The sequence below is a fragment of the Bidens hawaiensis genome, unplaced genomic scaffold (genome assembly GCF_021521415.1).
Source record: "Bidens hawaiensis isolate Kalapana, Puna unplaced genomic scaffold, B.hawaiensis_p1.1 tig00031122_1, whole genome shotgun sequence".
Classification (NCBI taxonomy): domain Eukaryota; kingdom Viridiplantae; phylum Streptophyta; class Magnoliopsida; order Asterales; family Asteraceae; genus Bidens; species Bidens hawaiensis.
In genome coordinates this window covers 147,088-163,578 of record NW_027495220.1, presented here as the reverse complement: position 1 = coordinate 163,578, position 16,491 = coordinate 147,088, and the positions used below count along the sequence as shown (strand labels likewise).

Sequence of the window (16,491 nt, the reverse complement as noted above, 5' to 3'; positions counted from 1 at the left end):
CTGTGGGTCTCACGGAAACGGTTTATGAGGACTTGACAGATGAAGTGGCTATGGATGAGAAGAAGGAGAAGAAGTGGGTCGCGCCTACCAAACGACCTAGTACTCAGATGTGGAATCCCAAGAACAAGCAACCGAGAGTGTGGGAGAAAAGGTCATGTAGGACGTGCGGAAAGATGCACGCTGGAGAGTGCAAGTGGGGCACTGGGTCTGAGGTGTGCCGCAAGTGTGGGAAGTCCCATGGTGGGGAGTGTAGATCAGGGTCAAATGCCTGCTACAAATGTGGTAAGATGGGGCACTTTACCCAAGATTGCTATGCGAAGCCCGCGTGTTATAAGTGCGGACAGACAGGTCACTTGGCGAGGACTTGTACTAGTGGTGAAGCTGGAGGGAGTGAGAAGAAGGATGCTTGTCAAGTGAGGCCAAGAACTAGAGCCTACATGCTGACCCAGGAGCAAGCTAGACAGATTCCTGATGTTGTGACCGGTACGTTCCTAGTAAACGGTATTTCTGCTTCAGTATTATTTGATTCGGGTGCGAATAGAAGTTTTGTAGCTATGACATTCAGTAAACTAGCTAAAATGAAATGTTGCCGAGTGTCTGAAACCTTCATAGTAGAAACTGCTAGTGACACCTCGGTGAAAATAATGAAAATGGTTAAGAATTGTAAGATAGAGTTAGAGGGACATGAGTTCCCTGTTACTTTGTATGTCATGACCTTAGGAGGTTTCGATGTAGTTTTGGGAATGGATTGGTTGTCCGAATATGAAGCTCAGATAGTATGTAAGAGTAGGATAATAAAGCTAAAGTCCTTGGATGGTAGTGCCGTGACGGTTTATGGAGATAAGGAAAGTTCAGAGTTTAACGTCATTTCAATGATAAAAGCTGAAGGATTGTTAAGGCGAGGGTGCGGTGCCTACCTGGCGTATGTTGTCAACGCTACGGCCGAGACGAAAGAAATGAAAGATGTTCCTATAGTGTGCGATTACCCAGAAGTATTCCCTGAGGATCTTCCGGGGTTGCCACCAGAACGTGAGATAGAATTCCAGATAGATTTAGTACCAGGAGCCCAGCCCGTCGCGAAAGCGCCTTACCGTCTAGCGTCGTCTGAGATGAAAGAATTGATGTCCCAACTGCAAGAACTCCTCGACAAAGGTTTCATAAGACCAAGTGTTTCTCCTTGGGGCGCGCCAGTGTTGTTCGTGAAGAAGAAAGATGGAAGTATGAGAATGTGCATAGACTATCGCGAGTTGAACAAACTTACGGTAAAGAATAGATATCCTTTGCCCAGGATTGATGATCTGTTTGACCAACTGCAAGGTTCAAGTTGGTTCTCACGAATAGATCTCATATCAGGCTATCATCAGTTGAAAGTGAAAGAGGCAGACATCCCTAAAACAGTGTTTCGGACGCGGTATGGACACTACGAGTTCCTCGTAATGTCATTCGGTCTAACGAATGCTCCCACAGCATTTATGGATATGATGAATAGGGTGTGTCGGCCAATGTTGGATAAGTCGGTTATTGTCTTCATCGATGGTATATTGATTTATTCCGAAAGCGAGTCTGATCATACTGAGCATCTGCGAGAAGTATTGGAGACTCTGAAGAAAGAGAAGTTGTATGCTAAGTTTTCGAAATGCGCGTTCTGGTTGCGAGAAGTGCAATTTCTTGGTCACGTGATCAATCCTGAAGGGATTACCGTGGACCCAGCTAATATTGAAGCAATAACGAATTGGAAGACTCCGCAAAACCCGACTGATATACGAAGCTTCTTAGGGTTAGCTGGCTACTATAAGAGATTCATCGAAGGTTTCTCCAAGATAGCCGCACCATTGACCGGTATGACTCGAAAGTCGATAGTATTCAGTTGGGGTAAGTTTCAGGAAGAGGCTTTCCAGGAGTTAAAGAAGAAACTCACGCAAGCTCCAATCCTTTATTTACCCGAGGGTGACAAGGATTTGGTTGTTTGTACTGATGCTTCGCATCGTGGGTTAGGTGGCGTGTTGATGCAGCGAGGAAAGGTGATAGCTTACGCGTCTAGACAGTTGAAAGTCCATGAGAGTACTTATCCAACGCATGATTTGGAGCTAGCAGCAGTAGTGCATGCTCTCAATATATGGAGACACTATCTGTATGGTACTAAGTGTACCATTTAGACAGATTATAAGAGTTTAGAGTACTTCTTCGAGCAGAAAGAATTGAACATGAGACAGAGAAGATGGTTGGAGTTGATAAAGGATTACGACTGTGATATTAAGTACTACCCTGGTAAAGCTAACGTGGTCGCTGATGCGCTAAGCCGTAAGAATGAGGAAGTCATTGCAGCAGTAAAGTCATATCAGCTAATTATGAACTCAAGCTTATTTGAAGAAATCATCAAGGTCCAGTCAGAAGTGCTGGTAGATGAAGGAATAGTAAAGAAAGAAAGGATTTTCGGTCAGCAGGACGAGTTGATGGAAATCACGCATGGTGTTAAGACTAGGTTTGACCGTATGTGGATTCCGCGCCATGGAAATCTCAGAGGTCGAATCTTAGATGAAGCTCATAAGTCAAGGTATTCGATTCATCCAGGAGCTACGAAGATGTACCAAGATCTGAAAAGAGACTACTGGTGGCCATGAATGAAGAATGATGTGGTAGATTATGTCAGTAGGTGCTTAACTTGTTTACAAGTCAAGGCAGAGCATCAGAAGCCTTATGGGAAGATGCAACCTTTAGAGATACCAGAATGGAAAAGGGAACACATCACCATGGATTTCATAACTAAGCTACCTCGTACAGCTAAGCATCGTGATACCATCTGGGTGGTTGTGGACCGTTTGACCAAGAGTGCTCACTTTCTGCCTATACGAGAGGTTATCTCGTCAGAAACGTTAGCAAGCTTGTTCATTAAAGAAGTTGTATCTAAGAATGGAGTGCCGTTATCGATTGTGTCTGATAGAGATACTCGGTTTACTTCGAGGTTTTGGAAGAAGTTCCATGAAGCCATGGGAACGAGATTGAACATCAGTACGGCGTATCATCCTCAAACGGATGGACAGTCTGAAAGGACGATCCAAACCCTTGAGGATATGCTACGTGCTTGTGTTTTGAACTTTGGGGGGAGTTGGGACGATCATCTGCATCTAGCAGAATTCTCCTACAACAACAGCTACCATTCAAGTATTGGTATGCCACCATTCGAGATGTTATATGGAAGACGTTGTAGAACTCCGGTATATTGGGGAGAGATCGGTCAAAAGCAGATGGGAAGTTTGGAAGTTGTTCAAGAAACTTCTTCAAAGTTTGATCAGATTAAGGCAAGGATGAAAGCTGCTCAAGACAGACAAAAGTCGTATGCTGATAAGCGGCGACGGCCGATTGAGTTTAACGTTGGTGACAATATGATGCTCAAGGTCTCGCCTTGGAAAGGAATTATTCGTTTTAGGAAGAGGGGAAAGCTGACTCCGAGGTACATTGGACCGTTTAAGATTTTAGATCGTGTGGAGGAAGTAGCTTATAAGCTGGATCTACCCGGTGAGTTAGAAGGAATTCATTCAACCTTCCATGTTTCTCATATGAGAAAATGTCTAGCTGATGACACGTCGCACGTGCCATTAATGGACATTGAGGTTAACGAACAGCTGAACTACATTGAGCAACCAATCGAGATAGTTGACCGCAAGGAAAAGCAGCTTCGTTATAAAGTTATTCCATTAGTGAAAGTGATATGGAAGCACCGCAAGGGATCGGACGCTACATGGGAAGCTGAGGAAGAGATGCGCAAGTTTTATCCAGATTTGTTTATGTAATAGATAGGTTTCGGGCACGAAACCTCTTTAAGGAGGGAAGACTTCTAACATCCCGTTTCCTGATTTCAGTTAATAAACGAAAAATAAGCTGTTATGAGTTGGGCTAGTGTTGGGTAAATGGGTATGGGTTATGGACTTGGGTTATGAAAGAAGGAAGAAGAGTCCATGGGCTTGAGCCCATGATCCCTAAATATAAATACCATTAATCACCATTTAATCCTCATTCTCACATATTCCATACACCACCAAAACACACACTTAATATTTCTCTCTAGTTCTTCCTTATCTCTAGCCGAAATCAAGAAGGAAACCGAGCACCGACCCGAGGTAACGATAGTTTAATATTGTATGAGCTTAACCCGTTAGATATAGTTGCGAAACGACGAGCCGACACAGTTAAACCATTTAAATCATGAGATCCGGGTGGAATCGGGTATAAACCAAACCTATGATGAGCTTAGGGATCACCCTAGCTAATATCTAGATCGAACGGGTCGAAAAACGGTGAAAAACGAGTTAAAACTCGTTTTTCCGGTGAGTTTGCGTATTTCCGGCGGCTTTCCGGCAATGACGGCGCCGGAAAAGTTAATATGAGGATAGAGGTGTCAGGGAATGTTCTGACACTCCCTGACCTAACCCTAGTTCGCTATGGGAACTTAGCGAATCGGAGGGTGATTATTTAGTTGATTCGCTATGGGAACTTAGCGAATCGGAGGGTGATTCTTTAGCTGATTCGCTATGGGAACTTAGCGAATCGGAGGGTGATTCTTTAGCTGATTCGCTATGGGAACTTAGCGAATCGGAGGGTGATTCTTTAGCTGATTCGCTATGGGAACTTAGCGAATCGGAGGGTGATTCTTTAGCTGATTCGCTATGGGAACTTAGCGAATCGGAGGGTGATTCTTTAGCTGATTCGCTATGGGAACTTAGCGAATCGGAGGGTGATTCTTTAGTTGATTCGCTAGGGGAACTTAGGGTGATTCTTTAGCTGATTCGCATAAGGAAGCCTAACGAACTAGGCTTGATTCTTTATCCGATTCGTTAAGGGAAAAGGGTAACGAATTACCCTTGATTCGTTAAGACCATTCGTTAACAGAGATAACGAATTAGAAAGTCCAATTCGCTAAGACCAAAGTAACGAATTAGAAGTTTAACAGAATGACAGAATGGTCCCTGAACTTAGAAAAAAATGAATTAATTACAAATAAGCTAGTGATATGGCTAGTAATAGATAATTGATACGAGTAATTATTATACAGTTAGTCGTGCACAGCTCAAGAAGAGAATAACTGTAAACAGTGAACGCAACCGCATTGAGGTGAGTTTCTATCCCCACTTCCTTGTTATGTTTTCGGGGCTGTGTGCATACTCGATGTGATAGTTAATACACTTACCCTAAGTGGTAAGTGTATGCCTTGTATGATTTATGTATGATGATTGCTTGACGGTGTGTGAACGATCTTCGGATATTGCATGTGCCGTCAAGTGGTAGTTACAGGCATGATTGATATGTATGATGTATGAATGATGTATGTATGAATATATATGATGTATGAATAATGTATGTATGATATGTTGATGGTACGTGAACGCTCTTCGGAGATTGCACGTATTGTCAAGGAAAGTATGTAAACGACAGGTATGTTATAGTAGCACGAATGTAGGGAACCGCCCCTAATAATGTCGGCGAATGAAGGGAACCGACCCTAATGTCGGCGAATGAAGGGAACCGATCCTAATAATGTCGGCGAATGAAGGGAACCGATCCTAATAATGTCGGCGAATGAAGGGAACCGTCCCTAATAGTATAGGCGAATGTAGGGAACCAACCCTAATAATATCGGCGAACGTAGGGGACCGACCCTAATAACATCGGCGAAGGTTATAAGGCGGAATGCTCTTTAAAACGTATATGTATGAATGAAAGTATGTAAGTAAGTATGAAAGAAAGAATGAAAGTGCGTATGTAAGTAAGTGTGTAAGAAGATATGAAGGTATGTACCTCCGGGTGCATATGCTAGTATGTGAATGTTTTGTATGTTGTATGATTAACTAGAACCCACTCAGCGTAGCTGACTTTTAGTATGCACACAGGCTAATCGACTGAGGCAGTTGGCTTGAGGAAGACACATGGCAGGATTCGAAGAGGCTGGCATCTTGAGATTGTGGTGATGTTTGAAATGCTATGTTTTATGTTATGTTTTTGAAAGACACGTTATGGATGTTGTAATGAATGGTTGACTTTTATGTTATTCCGCGAAAGTTTTTATTAACTCTGATATTTAGAACCGCATTTATGAGTAAATCCAACGTTAAAGTGAGGCACCGGTAACGGGGCCTTATAATAAGAAAATGATTTTTTCATTTCATATTAATGGAAAATGATAAGGACATACTAACCTTAATGCCATGTTCAAATAAAAGTGATTATTCTGAGTTAGCAGAATATTAGAAAAATTAAAGTTGCATAAAGTGAAAGTAGTGATTCATATTTATAATAGTTGAAAGTATTGGATAAAGAATATTTAAATTTTGAATACTAATCCTGTGTTATTAGTTAATATTGTTGGAGTTGTTGGAATATTTAATTAATCAATATATATAATATATATATATATATATATATATATATATATAATTTAACAACTTATAGAAAAAAATCAAAGATTTCGGATTTGTTGGAAGCATGGTAAATGACTTTTAACTGGATTAACTATTTTTTATATTAATGTGGAAATATATGTTTCTGAAACATTTTGGTCTGAATTATAGAAGAAAATATTAAAAAATAAATATTGATTTTCTTATGGCTAAAACCCTTTAAACTACACAAAATATCATATAAATAAATGACATATAGTAAATCGGTAGACATAGATTATAATTATAATATTTAACTTTAATAATTTAATGTTAAACACCAAAATATATATAATATGTATTCTTCATGTTTGCTATATTTATACAGAATGCTTGGAGATAATTAAGAAAATACATATTTTCCTGAATTCAAATACATATGAGAAAATTTTAAATCCAAATTTGAAACCAATCTTATATAAAAAAATTATACATTGTTGCTCGAATCCTAGCTTAAAAAAACAATTTGTAGTTTATCATACATACAAATCCAAATTCTTCGACAATAATGCATTTTTATCTTCTTTAATTTGCAATTACCTGTGATTTTAAAATTTTATTCTAACAAACCTACAAAATTAATTTTAAAATTTTTTTATTTTGATGTATCTGTTAATGCTAATGAATGAATTGATATAGTCTTTTATTAGGAAAGATTGAATAGATAATTCTGGCATTTTATTTTAGATGCGTAGCGTAGCGTAGCGTAATCTAAGTAAGAGTAGGAAAATATGCGGCTACCGGCCTTAGAAACTCCTACTCTCCGTTTTCCAACCGCCGTCATCCCCACCGCCGGCTCCGGCGTGTTGAAGTCATCATACAACAACAACAGAAAGTGGGGTCTTATTACTACTAGTATTATTATTTCACCTCCTCCAACAACAACTTGTCGCCACAAAACCAAACAGTCCAAGAGTTTTAGGGTTAATGCTGATGCTGCTGCAAATGTTTCCGATGATTCAACTAAACAACAACTCGCACTTCTTCTTGAAGTCGAAGGGTATTACTATTTCATTAACAATTCGCACTTTATACACTTTTTTTTAAGTAAAAACTTAATCTTGATATTTATTAACTTGTGTTTTTTCAGTGTTCTGATGGACGTATACCGCGATTGCCACCGTCAGGCCTTCAATTTAGGTGAGCCAGTCAATTGCTAGTTTAGCAGCTTCATAACTTGTTGACAATTTGTGTTTCTCCAGCATTTAAGAAAATGGGGTTGGATTGTGCTAATTGGACTGAACCAATCTATTTAGATCTCTTAAGGTGTGATTTCCATTCTCCCTCATCTATTCGTGTTTCCTGCTGTTGCTCATTCTATACTTTCTATTTCTAGGAAATGCTTTGGTGGTGAGGAGGAAATGCTAACTCTCTACTTTAATAAGGTGGTCATATATTTCATTTCACATATATTGTCGTTCTGTGGCCTGCCGTTTGCGTTTGCTAATCCGTTTCTCAGATAGGCTGGCCTACTTCGCTCCCCACTAATGAAAAAGGAAGTTTCATGAAAAGAGTTCTCAAAGATAAGGTATGATTATCTTTTTACTTGGTTTTTAATTTGTTGTGATTTAAAAATTCACATAATTTGTATGGTTTTTCATCATGTTGTATCTGTAGTGTGGTATAATGGTTATGTAGTTTGTAATAACAGGCCTATAGGTGCATAATATGATATTGATGAGAGGATCACTTGACATTTGTCTACTTAACTAGGATTACTTCAAAAATATCTATAATTTGTATAATTTTACTCATCAAAGTTTATTTTTATTATTATTATGGTTATTGCTTTTCTTTTTTGTTGTTGATGTGCCAAGACAATGGGACTTGTTGGCAGCAAAACGCATTGGAAGAACTTGTCATGTCAAAATCTTTGCCTCTAAGACCTGGTGCTGAAGAGTGAGTTGTCTTAACACTTCTATATAGATGTTTATATTTTAATCAAGTGTGCCTCTGTTATAGATGATAGCTATGGTTCTTTTTTTTTGCCATTAAGACATTACTGTAATTTGTTAATCTCGTGATATGCTTAACAGGTTTCCAATAGTATATATATATATAGTAATAATGTAGGTGTATATTGCTTTTTGAATGCAACCATAGAGATCTATTGTAAAACGAGATGATTTTCTTAAAACTTTAGCCTAGTAGGATCTCATCCTTATATGCACGTGCTTTTTACTTGGATTAATTTTAAACATGACATCACTCTATACAACGTACAAATGTGATTTAAGTTTTTTTAATTTTTTATATAGCTCCTCCATATATTATTGTAAAGCAGCAAGTTATGACTACAAAGTTTTGTTCACGTTATTGTCGAGCCGTGTATGTCTTGGTGATAGACATGGTCTTTGGGTTGACCTGAACAAAACCCATATATTTATTCGTGTCAAAGACATCAAATCTAACTCGAACACACTTAAATCGTGTAACCCGAACACGACCTGTGTAACCCATTGATATAAACGAGTGAAACGTTGTAAATGGGCCGGTTTGGCCCATTAATTTTTATAAAATTTACATTCTAAACGGGTTGATGGGTCAAAATTTAAACGGTTTAAACAGGTCAACCCAAAGACCATCCGTTTAGTTAATTGTGTTAAACAGGTAAACCCGAACAATTTGTTTGTTAAACGTTTTTAGATATGGAAACCGAACACCTGATTATTTTTTTTGTGGGGTTTCTTGTTCTGTTTTAAGTTGTTGGGAATTGTCACTCTGTATGGCTTTTGATTAAATATTTGTTTGTCTAGCCATTATATTGCAATGATAACCTTACTTTTCAATATAATAATGGCTTTTCTTCCATCTACAGATTTATCGATGATGCACTTGACGAAGGTGTTCCTGTTGTTGTACTAGCCGCCTACAGTAGAAATGGTGAAAATGTAGCAAGGTCAATACTCGTATTTACATTCATATGATTACTTGAAGTTTCTGATTCTTCCAACTTGTAAACATGATGCACGGGGATATTATTTATATAATAATGCGGAAAAGGGATACTGAAAAGCATTAGTCTTTTCTTGTTTAAATGATTTCCAGGCCCATTATTGAAAGACTTGGTGAGGATCGAATGTCAAAGATAAAAGTTGTTGGTCAACAAGAGGTAGAACAGAGCTTTTATGGGCAGCTTGTACTCGGTAAAGGAGTAACTTCTAGTTTGGATGAACAATTACTTAATGAAGCAAGAAAAGCAGGTAATCTTTAATTGTTTTTGCAATATATATCTATACTCACACGCACACATATATTCATAGAAGCTTTCGATGACGATGAGGAAGTGGTTTTTGGGTGAACAGCATCTACTGAGAAGCAAAAAGTTGCTAAAGAGGTCGCGTCCGTGCTTAAACTGAGTGTTGACATTGATACAACTTCAAGTGAAAGGTAGGTGTATCTTTACTTTAGAAATTAGAATATGCTTGTAAATGATTCGAAAAAACACGAACGGGGCATGGTTGTTCGTTTAACTTCAATCAAACGAACGATCGGACATGAACAAATAAGCTAACAGTGTTTTCTTGTTCGTTAAGAAAATGAGTGTGGTCATGTTCGTTTTTTAATAGCATAAACTAATGGCTCACGAACGTAAATGTACACAAACAAATTAATGTAACTGAACATAGATGAACAAACATAATTGAATGTAAACTGATAGGGTTTGATAGATTATAGATTTGAATTTAGAGAAGATGTAGGATAAAAAGGAAGAACGGTTATTTTATTATAAACGTAAAGAAAGATTACAAGATATTCCCGGCCCTAGCCCTCTCTCACCGCATACACGGGAGCCATGGCAATGCCATCTTAAACCTAAAACATACTCTCTCCTCTCTATTGGCTATTGATACCTATTTATAAAAGTATAATTACACTTAACCCCTTCTCAAAATAGACAAATGACAATTAGGACTAAAACTAGAATATGATTCCTATCATTCCTATCATAAACTCATTAAAAGTAAACATGAACATCAATCTGCTGGGCCTAAAACGGTCATAAATCTAGACTAAATTATATTTGGTGATATTTTAGTTTTATAAAATTAGACGAAATTGTAATGGTCTTAAAAAATCAAAATGAATGTATAAACGAACGAACTTAAACATATGCAATAACGGACATAAATGAATGAACTAGAGTTGTGTTCATGTTCGTTCGTTTAACTAACTAAACAACTTTTGTTCATGACCATGTTGGTTCATTTACTAGATAAACGAACTTCCCATTGATTGGTTCATTTACAGGCCTAGTTTAGACTGTTTTTCTTGTTCCTTGTTTATTATTGGTTCGACTTGTATAAAACCTTAGCAATTACATATAGATGTCTTGTATGATGTATCTATACATTCAGCATGCAGAAAATTGTGGCTCTTAGCAATTACATATAGATGTCTTGTATGATGTATCTATACATTCAGCATGCAGAAAATTGTGGCTGCACTGAAAGCAGGAGCTGAATATGCACAAGTATCCGTTCCCGATTGTATTCTTGTTGCTGGAAGTCTTCCTGGGGTCGCTGCAGCCGAGCAAATCGGCATGCCATGTGTCGTTCTTCGCAGCAGGTTTTCTAAAATTGATAATTAAGTTTATATCTTTACATGCTTTTTTTTTATATATATAAATCACAAACAAGTAACCAACTTTTATCAATTCCAAAGTTGACCCTGGATTATGTTGCAGATTGACATCTAGGGCCGAGTTTCCTTCTGCAAAGGCCGTGCTTGATAGTTTTGGTGCTCCGGATTTAACTCTGAAACGACTACGTCTCATCAGATCTTCCTGAATGTCACCCGGTTTTGTTTGGGTAACAACTGTTGGAGATGAATATAACCTGGGTTGTTATGTGTATATTTTCTGTGTTTCACTTGGTGTGTTTTAAGATGATTCATCATACAATCTTTTATTCTGGTACATTTTCCTAAAATTGGTGACAAGTACGGAAACTGACCATGTTCATGATCATATACATTCATGAAAGTTTTTTTAAATGCTTTGAATCGAGTTGAGTTTAAATGGATTCCGGCTCAAGCCTAAATGAGTTTGAGCTTGTGATCTAAACACCATATTAATCCCTAAACCTAACATGTATTATCTATATATGAAAAAATAGTAATAAAATACATGGATAGTCCTTGTGGAATGTTAATATTACTTTTTGGTTTATAGATAAGAGAAATTACATCTTTGGTTCCGTGCTTTACTTAAATGTTACATGGTTGGTTTTTGGAGTGAGTGAATGTTAAAATATTATGAGTTGACCAATAAGTATTTAAGCTTGAGAGCCAGATTTAGAAGCAGCAGGAGGTGGTTCCAAATGGCTGCGCTGGTGGTGGATCACATTGCAGTGACGACAATCTGGAATTGTGGGTGCCTGGACGTACCGACGACAATATGTTGTCCGTTTTTGGCAGCGGTTCAACATCACCAACTGAATGTGGTGGTAATCTGACGGCAGTGGATTTTGGTCGGTTTGGTTATTGGGACGATTTTGAATGGCTGTTTATAATGGCTTGTTGGAAATTATCAAATTATACGATTACCTAATCGAACATGTGACCCAACACAAGACCGATTTTTAAGTGCAATAACATTTGAGAAGTGAATTGCGTATGAGAGATTTGATAACAATATTAATGAGGAAAAAAAAGAAATAAAAATAAACAGAAATTAGAGAACATGAACGAGCTCACTATGAGCAACAGTTCAGCCAAAAACGAGTGTAGACTGCAACAAAACACGAGCAGCAGGTGAGTTGAGACATGGCAATGTTGTAGACATTTAAAACATAGAAAGAGTTTTAATCCACAAACTTGCATATTAAATTGTTTCTAGTATGATATGGTTTAAAATGTATCTTTTTTCCAGCACAGCCCTCTCTTTTCAACTTAAGCTATCAAATGAAATGATTTTTTGACTAAAAATACATGGTTTGTGATGGACTAGTAATGGTTTGTAATCAAAAACGGTTTGAATGTCAGCAGAACCGCAACTCCCTCAACCACATTCAAGATGAAAAATATCATCTGATCACCTGCAATTGCATAAGCCATTAAATATAATCCAATTTACAAGGAATAAGAGACATCATTTGAATAAGTTTTGGACAACTTTCAACTCGTTTGACTTGCTTTTTTAGTTAATCTTTTAGGCTAAACAATTATTAGAAACAAAAATAACAAAAACAACTTATTTAGTCAGCTATTTGTGTATAAATGAGGCATAGTGAAAGCATATACCTGGAAGAAATGCTCATTTTCTCTCTTTTGAGACCATGACAAACTACAGAAAAAGAAAAATAACATAATGTGACAAAAGTTGATAAAAGAATTATACAAATACATGATTAAAGTGAGTTTTTGCAGTTTAAGAAATTATTAAAAAAAAGTACTCACAGTGCTCCACCACATGCAGGACCAATTGCTTTACAAGTTGACATCAAAGTCATGGCAATACCATTGGCCGCGCCTCTTTGGTGTTGATCCTGTAGTTCATGTAATTTTGTATCAATATAAAAGAGAATTTATATACATTTTAAAATACCTTTGAAAGATAAAAAAAGTTTAGTAACTATGATCATTACCACAGCTTTATTTTGCAGCATGAAGGTCCCAGTAATGATGGACACCTGGTCAATAAAGAAACAAAATTAGAATGATTAAACAGTTTCGTAGAGCTGCAAACATACTTTTATCCATTTTATAAATTCCACAAATATATATACTATTATCGGATATATTTATAACAACATTTACGCACGACTTTTAATTGTCTACCCATTGTTCTTCACATAAATTTTTAGTATTATAAAATGGCCCGTTATTAATAATACATAGCACAAGTCAACATATTTTCAAATCACATGATGAAAATTACTGTACCTGTTTATAAGAACAAAAGTAAGCCCCTCGTATTCAAACCAAGTACTATTAATGTGTTCATATCTTAAATTAAGTGATAAATAGCAGCTAACGAATTAAAATTACAAAAATAAGTACTAGATTAAAAGATATATAGTCACTTGAAAACTTACTGATAAAATGCTCTTCACAATCGAAGCACAACTTAATGTGAAAAAGAGCATGAAGCCGGATAACATCGCTATGTATGGATAACTTGTCAGTAGAGGTATAGACAAAATCTACAAAACAAATATTGTGTTAATCAAATTATCTAATACTTAAAATATAATAAAAATTATGGACATAAAATATATGTAATGAAACTAAAGAGTAGAACCACCACTATAAACGAAGAAGAATATGTGTTATAAGTGTAGAAAAAATGATACAAAAGAAATTTGACTTCCAAAGTCCGAAGGAAGAGTGCTTACTCCTGAAATGCGAGTTACCATTATGGGCCCAAGCATCCTCTCTGCAACTGGATACAATGCGGTTTGGAAAAGAAGAAGGCCCACCCCTGCAACAACACTAAATTATGGTTACTTTGCAATGACATGTCAAGTTTTGATAGTTATTGTTTCAGTAATAACAACTTTGAGTTGGTATGTAAGTTGTCACCTGTGATAGATAGAATTGTGCCAACATCCTCAGTAGTATAGTTGAGTCCTCCCAAACTTTTAGGGCTAACAGCCCATAATGAGAAAATCTATCAACAATCAAAATCATAAATAAACACCTATTAAGAAATATTTATAAGCTAATATATATATTTAACAGAAATAAAGGTAGAAATTGCTCATTTGTGAAAGCTATTTATTTGCAATAATGAGATTTTTATATCTACCTCAGTGTAAGCCATGTCATGAAGTGAGAATACACAATAGACAATGATAGAGGACATTAATGGCCAGTTCTTGAGTAGGCTAATCCAAGAAGAATCTTTATTCTCATCGGTTGTTTCCTCAGCATTATCAGGTATGTTGGAAGCAGACTCCAACTCATTTGTTTTATGGAAGTGTAATGTTTCCTGCAATTTTAGAACATTATATGATAAGAGTTGAATTAAGATTATGAAATCGTACAAGATGAATGTTCAGAGAAATAAAGAGAGGCCACAAAAGTAAAGCTTCAATCTGTTTTTAACACATGTTCAGACTTTGATGGTTTTACCAAACAATCTTAACATATTATCCTTGAAAATATTTCCTTAGATCAAAAGAATTCCTCATTTTCACTAAAACATAGGTACTAAGGAAATGTTAAATGGAAAAAAACAGTACCGGAAGCCAAAATACACCAATGGTCACAAAAAGTGCGAAAATGGAGATGCAAAGGCAAGGCAGTGAGTACGGAAATCTGCATCACAAGTCACAGTTAAACTTGGTTTGCGTTCAAAACTGAGTTCGCATAAATATAACAACAATTTTTTATATTTTATTTTTAGCATTAACAAGGTTAACAAATAACATAAGTGTAACATTACCTCCCAAATAGTGAATCTGGAGATACTAGACTTGGATATTTCTCTGCAGGCTTAATTTCAAAACAAGCACAAAAATTAGAAGGAAAGAGTAAAAGAGAAAATGTAGCAAATAATAGTATTTCTTTTCAAATCAGCATCGCCATGAATGCATTTTTTCATTTGAAAGTTGTATTATTTATTTATTTTTTGTTATCAAGAACAACTGTCAAGTCAATTAGTTATCAAGTATTATATGCTCGAGACATGCAGTAGAAATAACATTTTTTTATTCCTTCATTTGTAACACTTAGCAAACAATCAATTTTAAATTGAGCCTTGAATCTGCTAAATGATGCAATACCCTTATTCATGTACTCTTTAATTGCTCAGCTTTAAGGAGCATGTTAAAATTTAAAACTGATGCAAAACGATCAATAAGAGTGTAATTTCCTCAAGGCAATATGAATTTTATAATGAAACCTGTGCAAGGAAACCCCCCAAAGCCGGACCAACGATCAGTCCTACCCCCCATGCTGTACTAATCTGTATCAGAGGTAACAAACCATTGTATTAATAGACAGTAATGACTATTTAAAAATGCATCAAGTTGAAGCTAACGCCGTAAGAAAAGAAAAGGGCCTGATTGCTTACAGATGACAATCCTAAAGCGTGATGTTCCTCACGGAAAAGTTCAATTGCATATGCCTGTTTATAGCAAACGAATCAGCAGAGAAGCGACATGAATACACAACATCTAAACTAAATAAGGATAATTACCTTTATAGGTCCAAGTATCCCATTTAGAAAGCCAAGAAGAAACCTTGTAATGATAGCCATCCAATAGTTGACACTAAACCCGAAAAGTGTGTTGAAAATAACCCTGAATAAGATCAAAATTACAAGATTATAACAACAATTAACATATAAGGGCAAAATAATAACTGCTCAAGTAGTTACGAACACTGTTAAAGTGCCTATAATAAAAACAGGCTTTCTCCCGTATCGATCAGCAACGACCCCCCCAGAAGACAGATGTCAGAACCCTTCCAATCATATATGCAGACCCTTCATAAAGTTGATCATCATATATATGAGATATGCAGGCTTTCAAATTCATTCATGTAATCAATTTGGAAATCTGATTTATTTATCCAAACACTATCCTACGCACACAGCTCATATTATTACAACTGATTATATTAATACTATATCATCCTACAAATATCACATAATCACTTTCAATGCATCCGAATCTTGCTTACCGACATAGCCTGCATAGTAACTAATGTCCTCTTCCTCTGCAATGTTGAAATCCCTTATCTACAATATAATCAATCAAGATAAATATTGAAATTGGGAAACAATGAAAATACAGATTTGAACATACTTACCATGAAATAAAGAAACGGAAAGAGAGACGATATTGGCAGTGCTGAGACAAAATCATGAAATACAAGTCAGACATATAACATCAAGATAAATTTATTCCAAGCTCTACGAGCCGTAAGAAATTGTTTTTAATGTAAGGTTTTGATGCAGGAATATTATTATTATTATTATCTATAAGTTTGAATTGAAGATTATTTCTATTCATTATTTAATTAGTACGCTTATTGAGTCTTGTTAACCTCACTGCCACCCATGTTTTACAAAATTAATTAATGATTGTTACAAATTAATGCTCTCAACTTA

At 36.3% G+C, this 16,491-nt stretch overlaps 1 protein-coding gene and 1 pseudogene across 2 annotated transcripts; one reads left to right on the top strand and one right to left on the bottom strand.

Annotated features, from left to right (window-relative positions):
* The first annotated feature begins 7,150 nt into the window (after positions 1-7,150).
* LOC143581633 (CBBY-like protein) lies at positions 7,151-11,535 on the top strand. The gene is made up of 11 exons (XM_077064380.1): positions 7,151-7,431; positions 7,522-7,571; positions 7,634-7,697; positions 7,768-7,816; positions 7,891-7,959; positions 8,269-8,330; positions 9,250-9,330; positions 9,480-9,634; positions 9,737-9,821; positions 10,857-11,000; positions 11,119-11,535. Exons 1-11 carry the CDS (start codon positions 7,163-7,165, stop codon positions 11,219-11,221), a joined length of 1,131 nt encoding a protein of 376 aa, XP_076920495.1. The 5' UTR covers positions 7,151-7,162; the 3' UTR covers positions 11,222-11,535.
* Positions 11,536-12,094: 559 nt separating this feature from the next.
* LOC143581632 (protein ZINC INDUCED FACILITATOR-LIKE 1-like) lies at positions 12,095-16,282 on the bottom strand (annotated as a pseudogene). Its single transcript, XR_013143861.1, has 16 exons — positions 16,191-16,282; positions 16,062-16,119; positions 15,761-15,864; positions 15,577-15,679; positions 15,451-15,504; positions 15,280-15,342; positions 14,821-14,870; positions 14,618-14,693; positions 14,182-14,364; positions 13,956-14,043; positions 13,769-13,854; positions 13,469-13,576; positions 13,019-13,063; positions 12,831-12,919; positions 12,677-12,717; positions 12,095-12,472 (listed from the first exon to the last, which is right to left on the bottom strand). The product of XR_013143861.1 is annotated as a protein ZINC INDUCED FACILITATOR-LIKE 1-like (transcript).
* Positions 16,283-16,491: the final 209 nt, after the last annotated feature.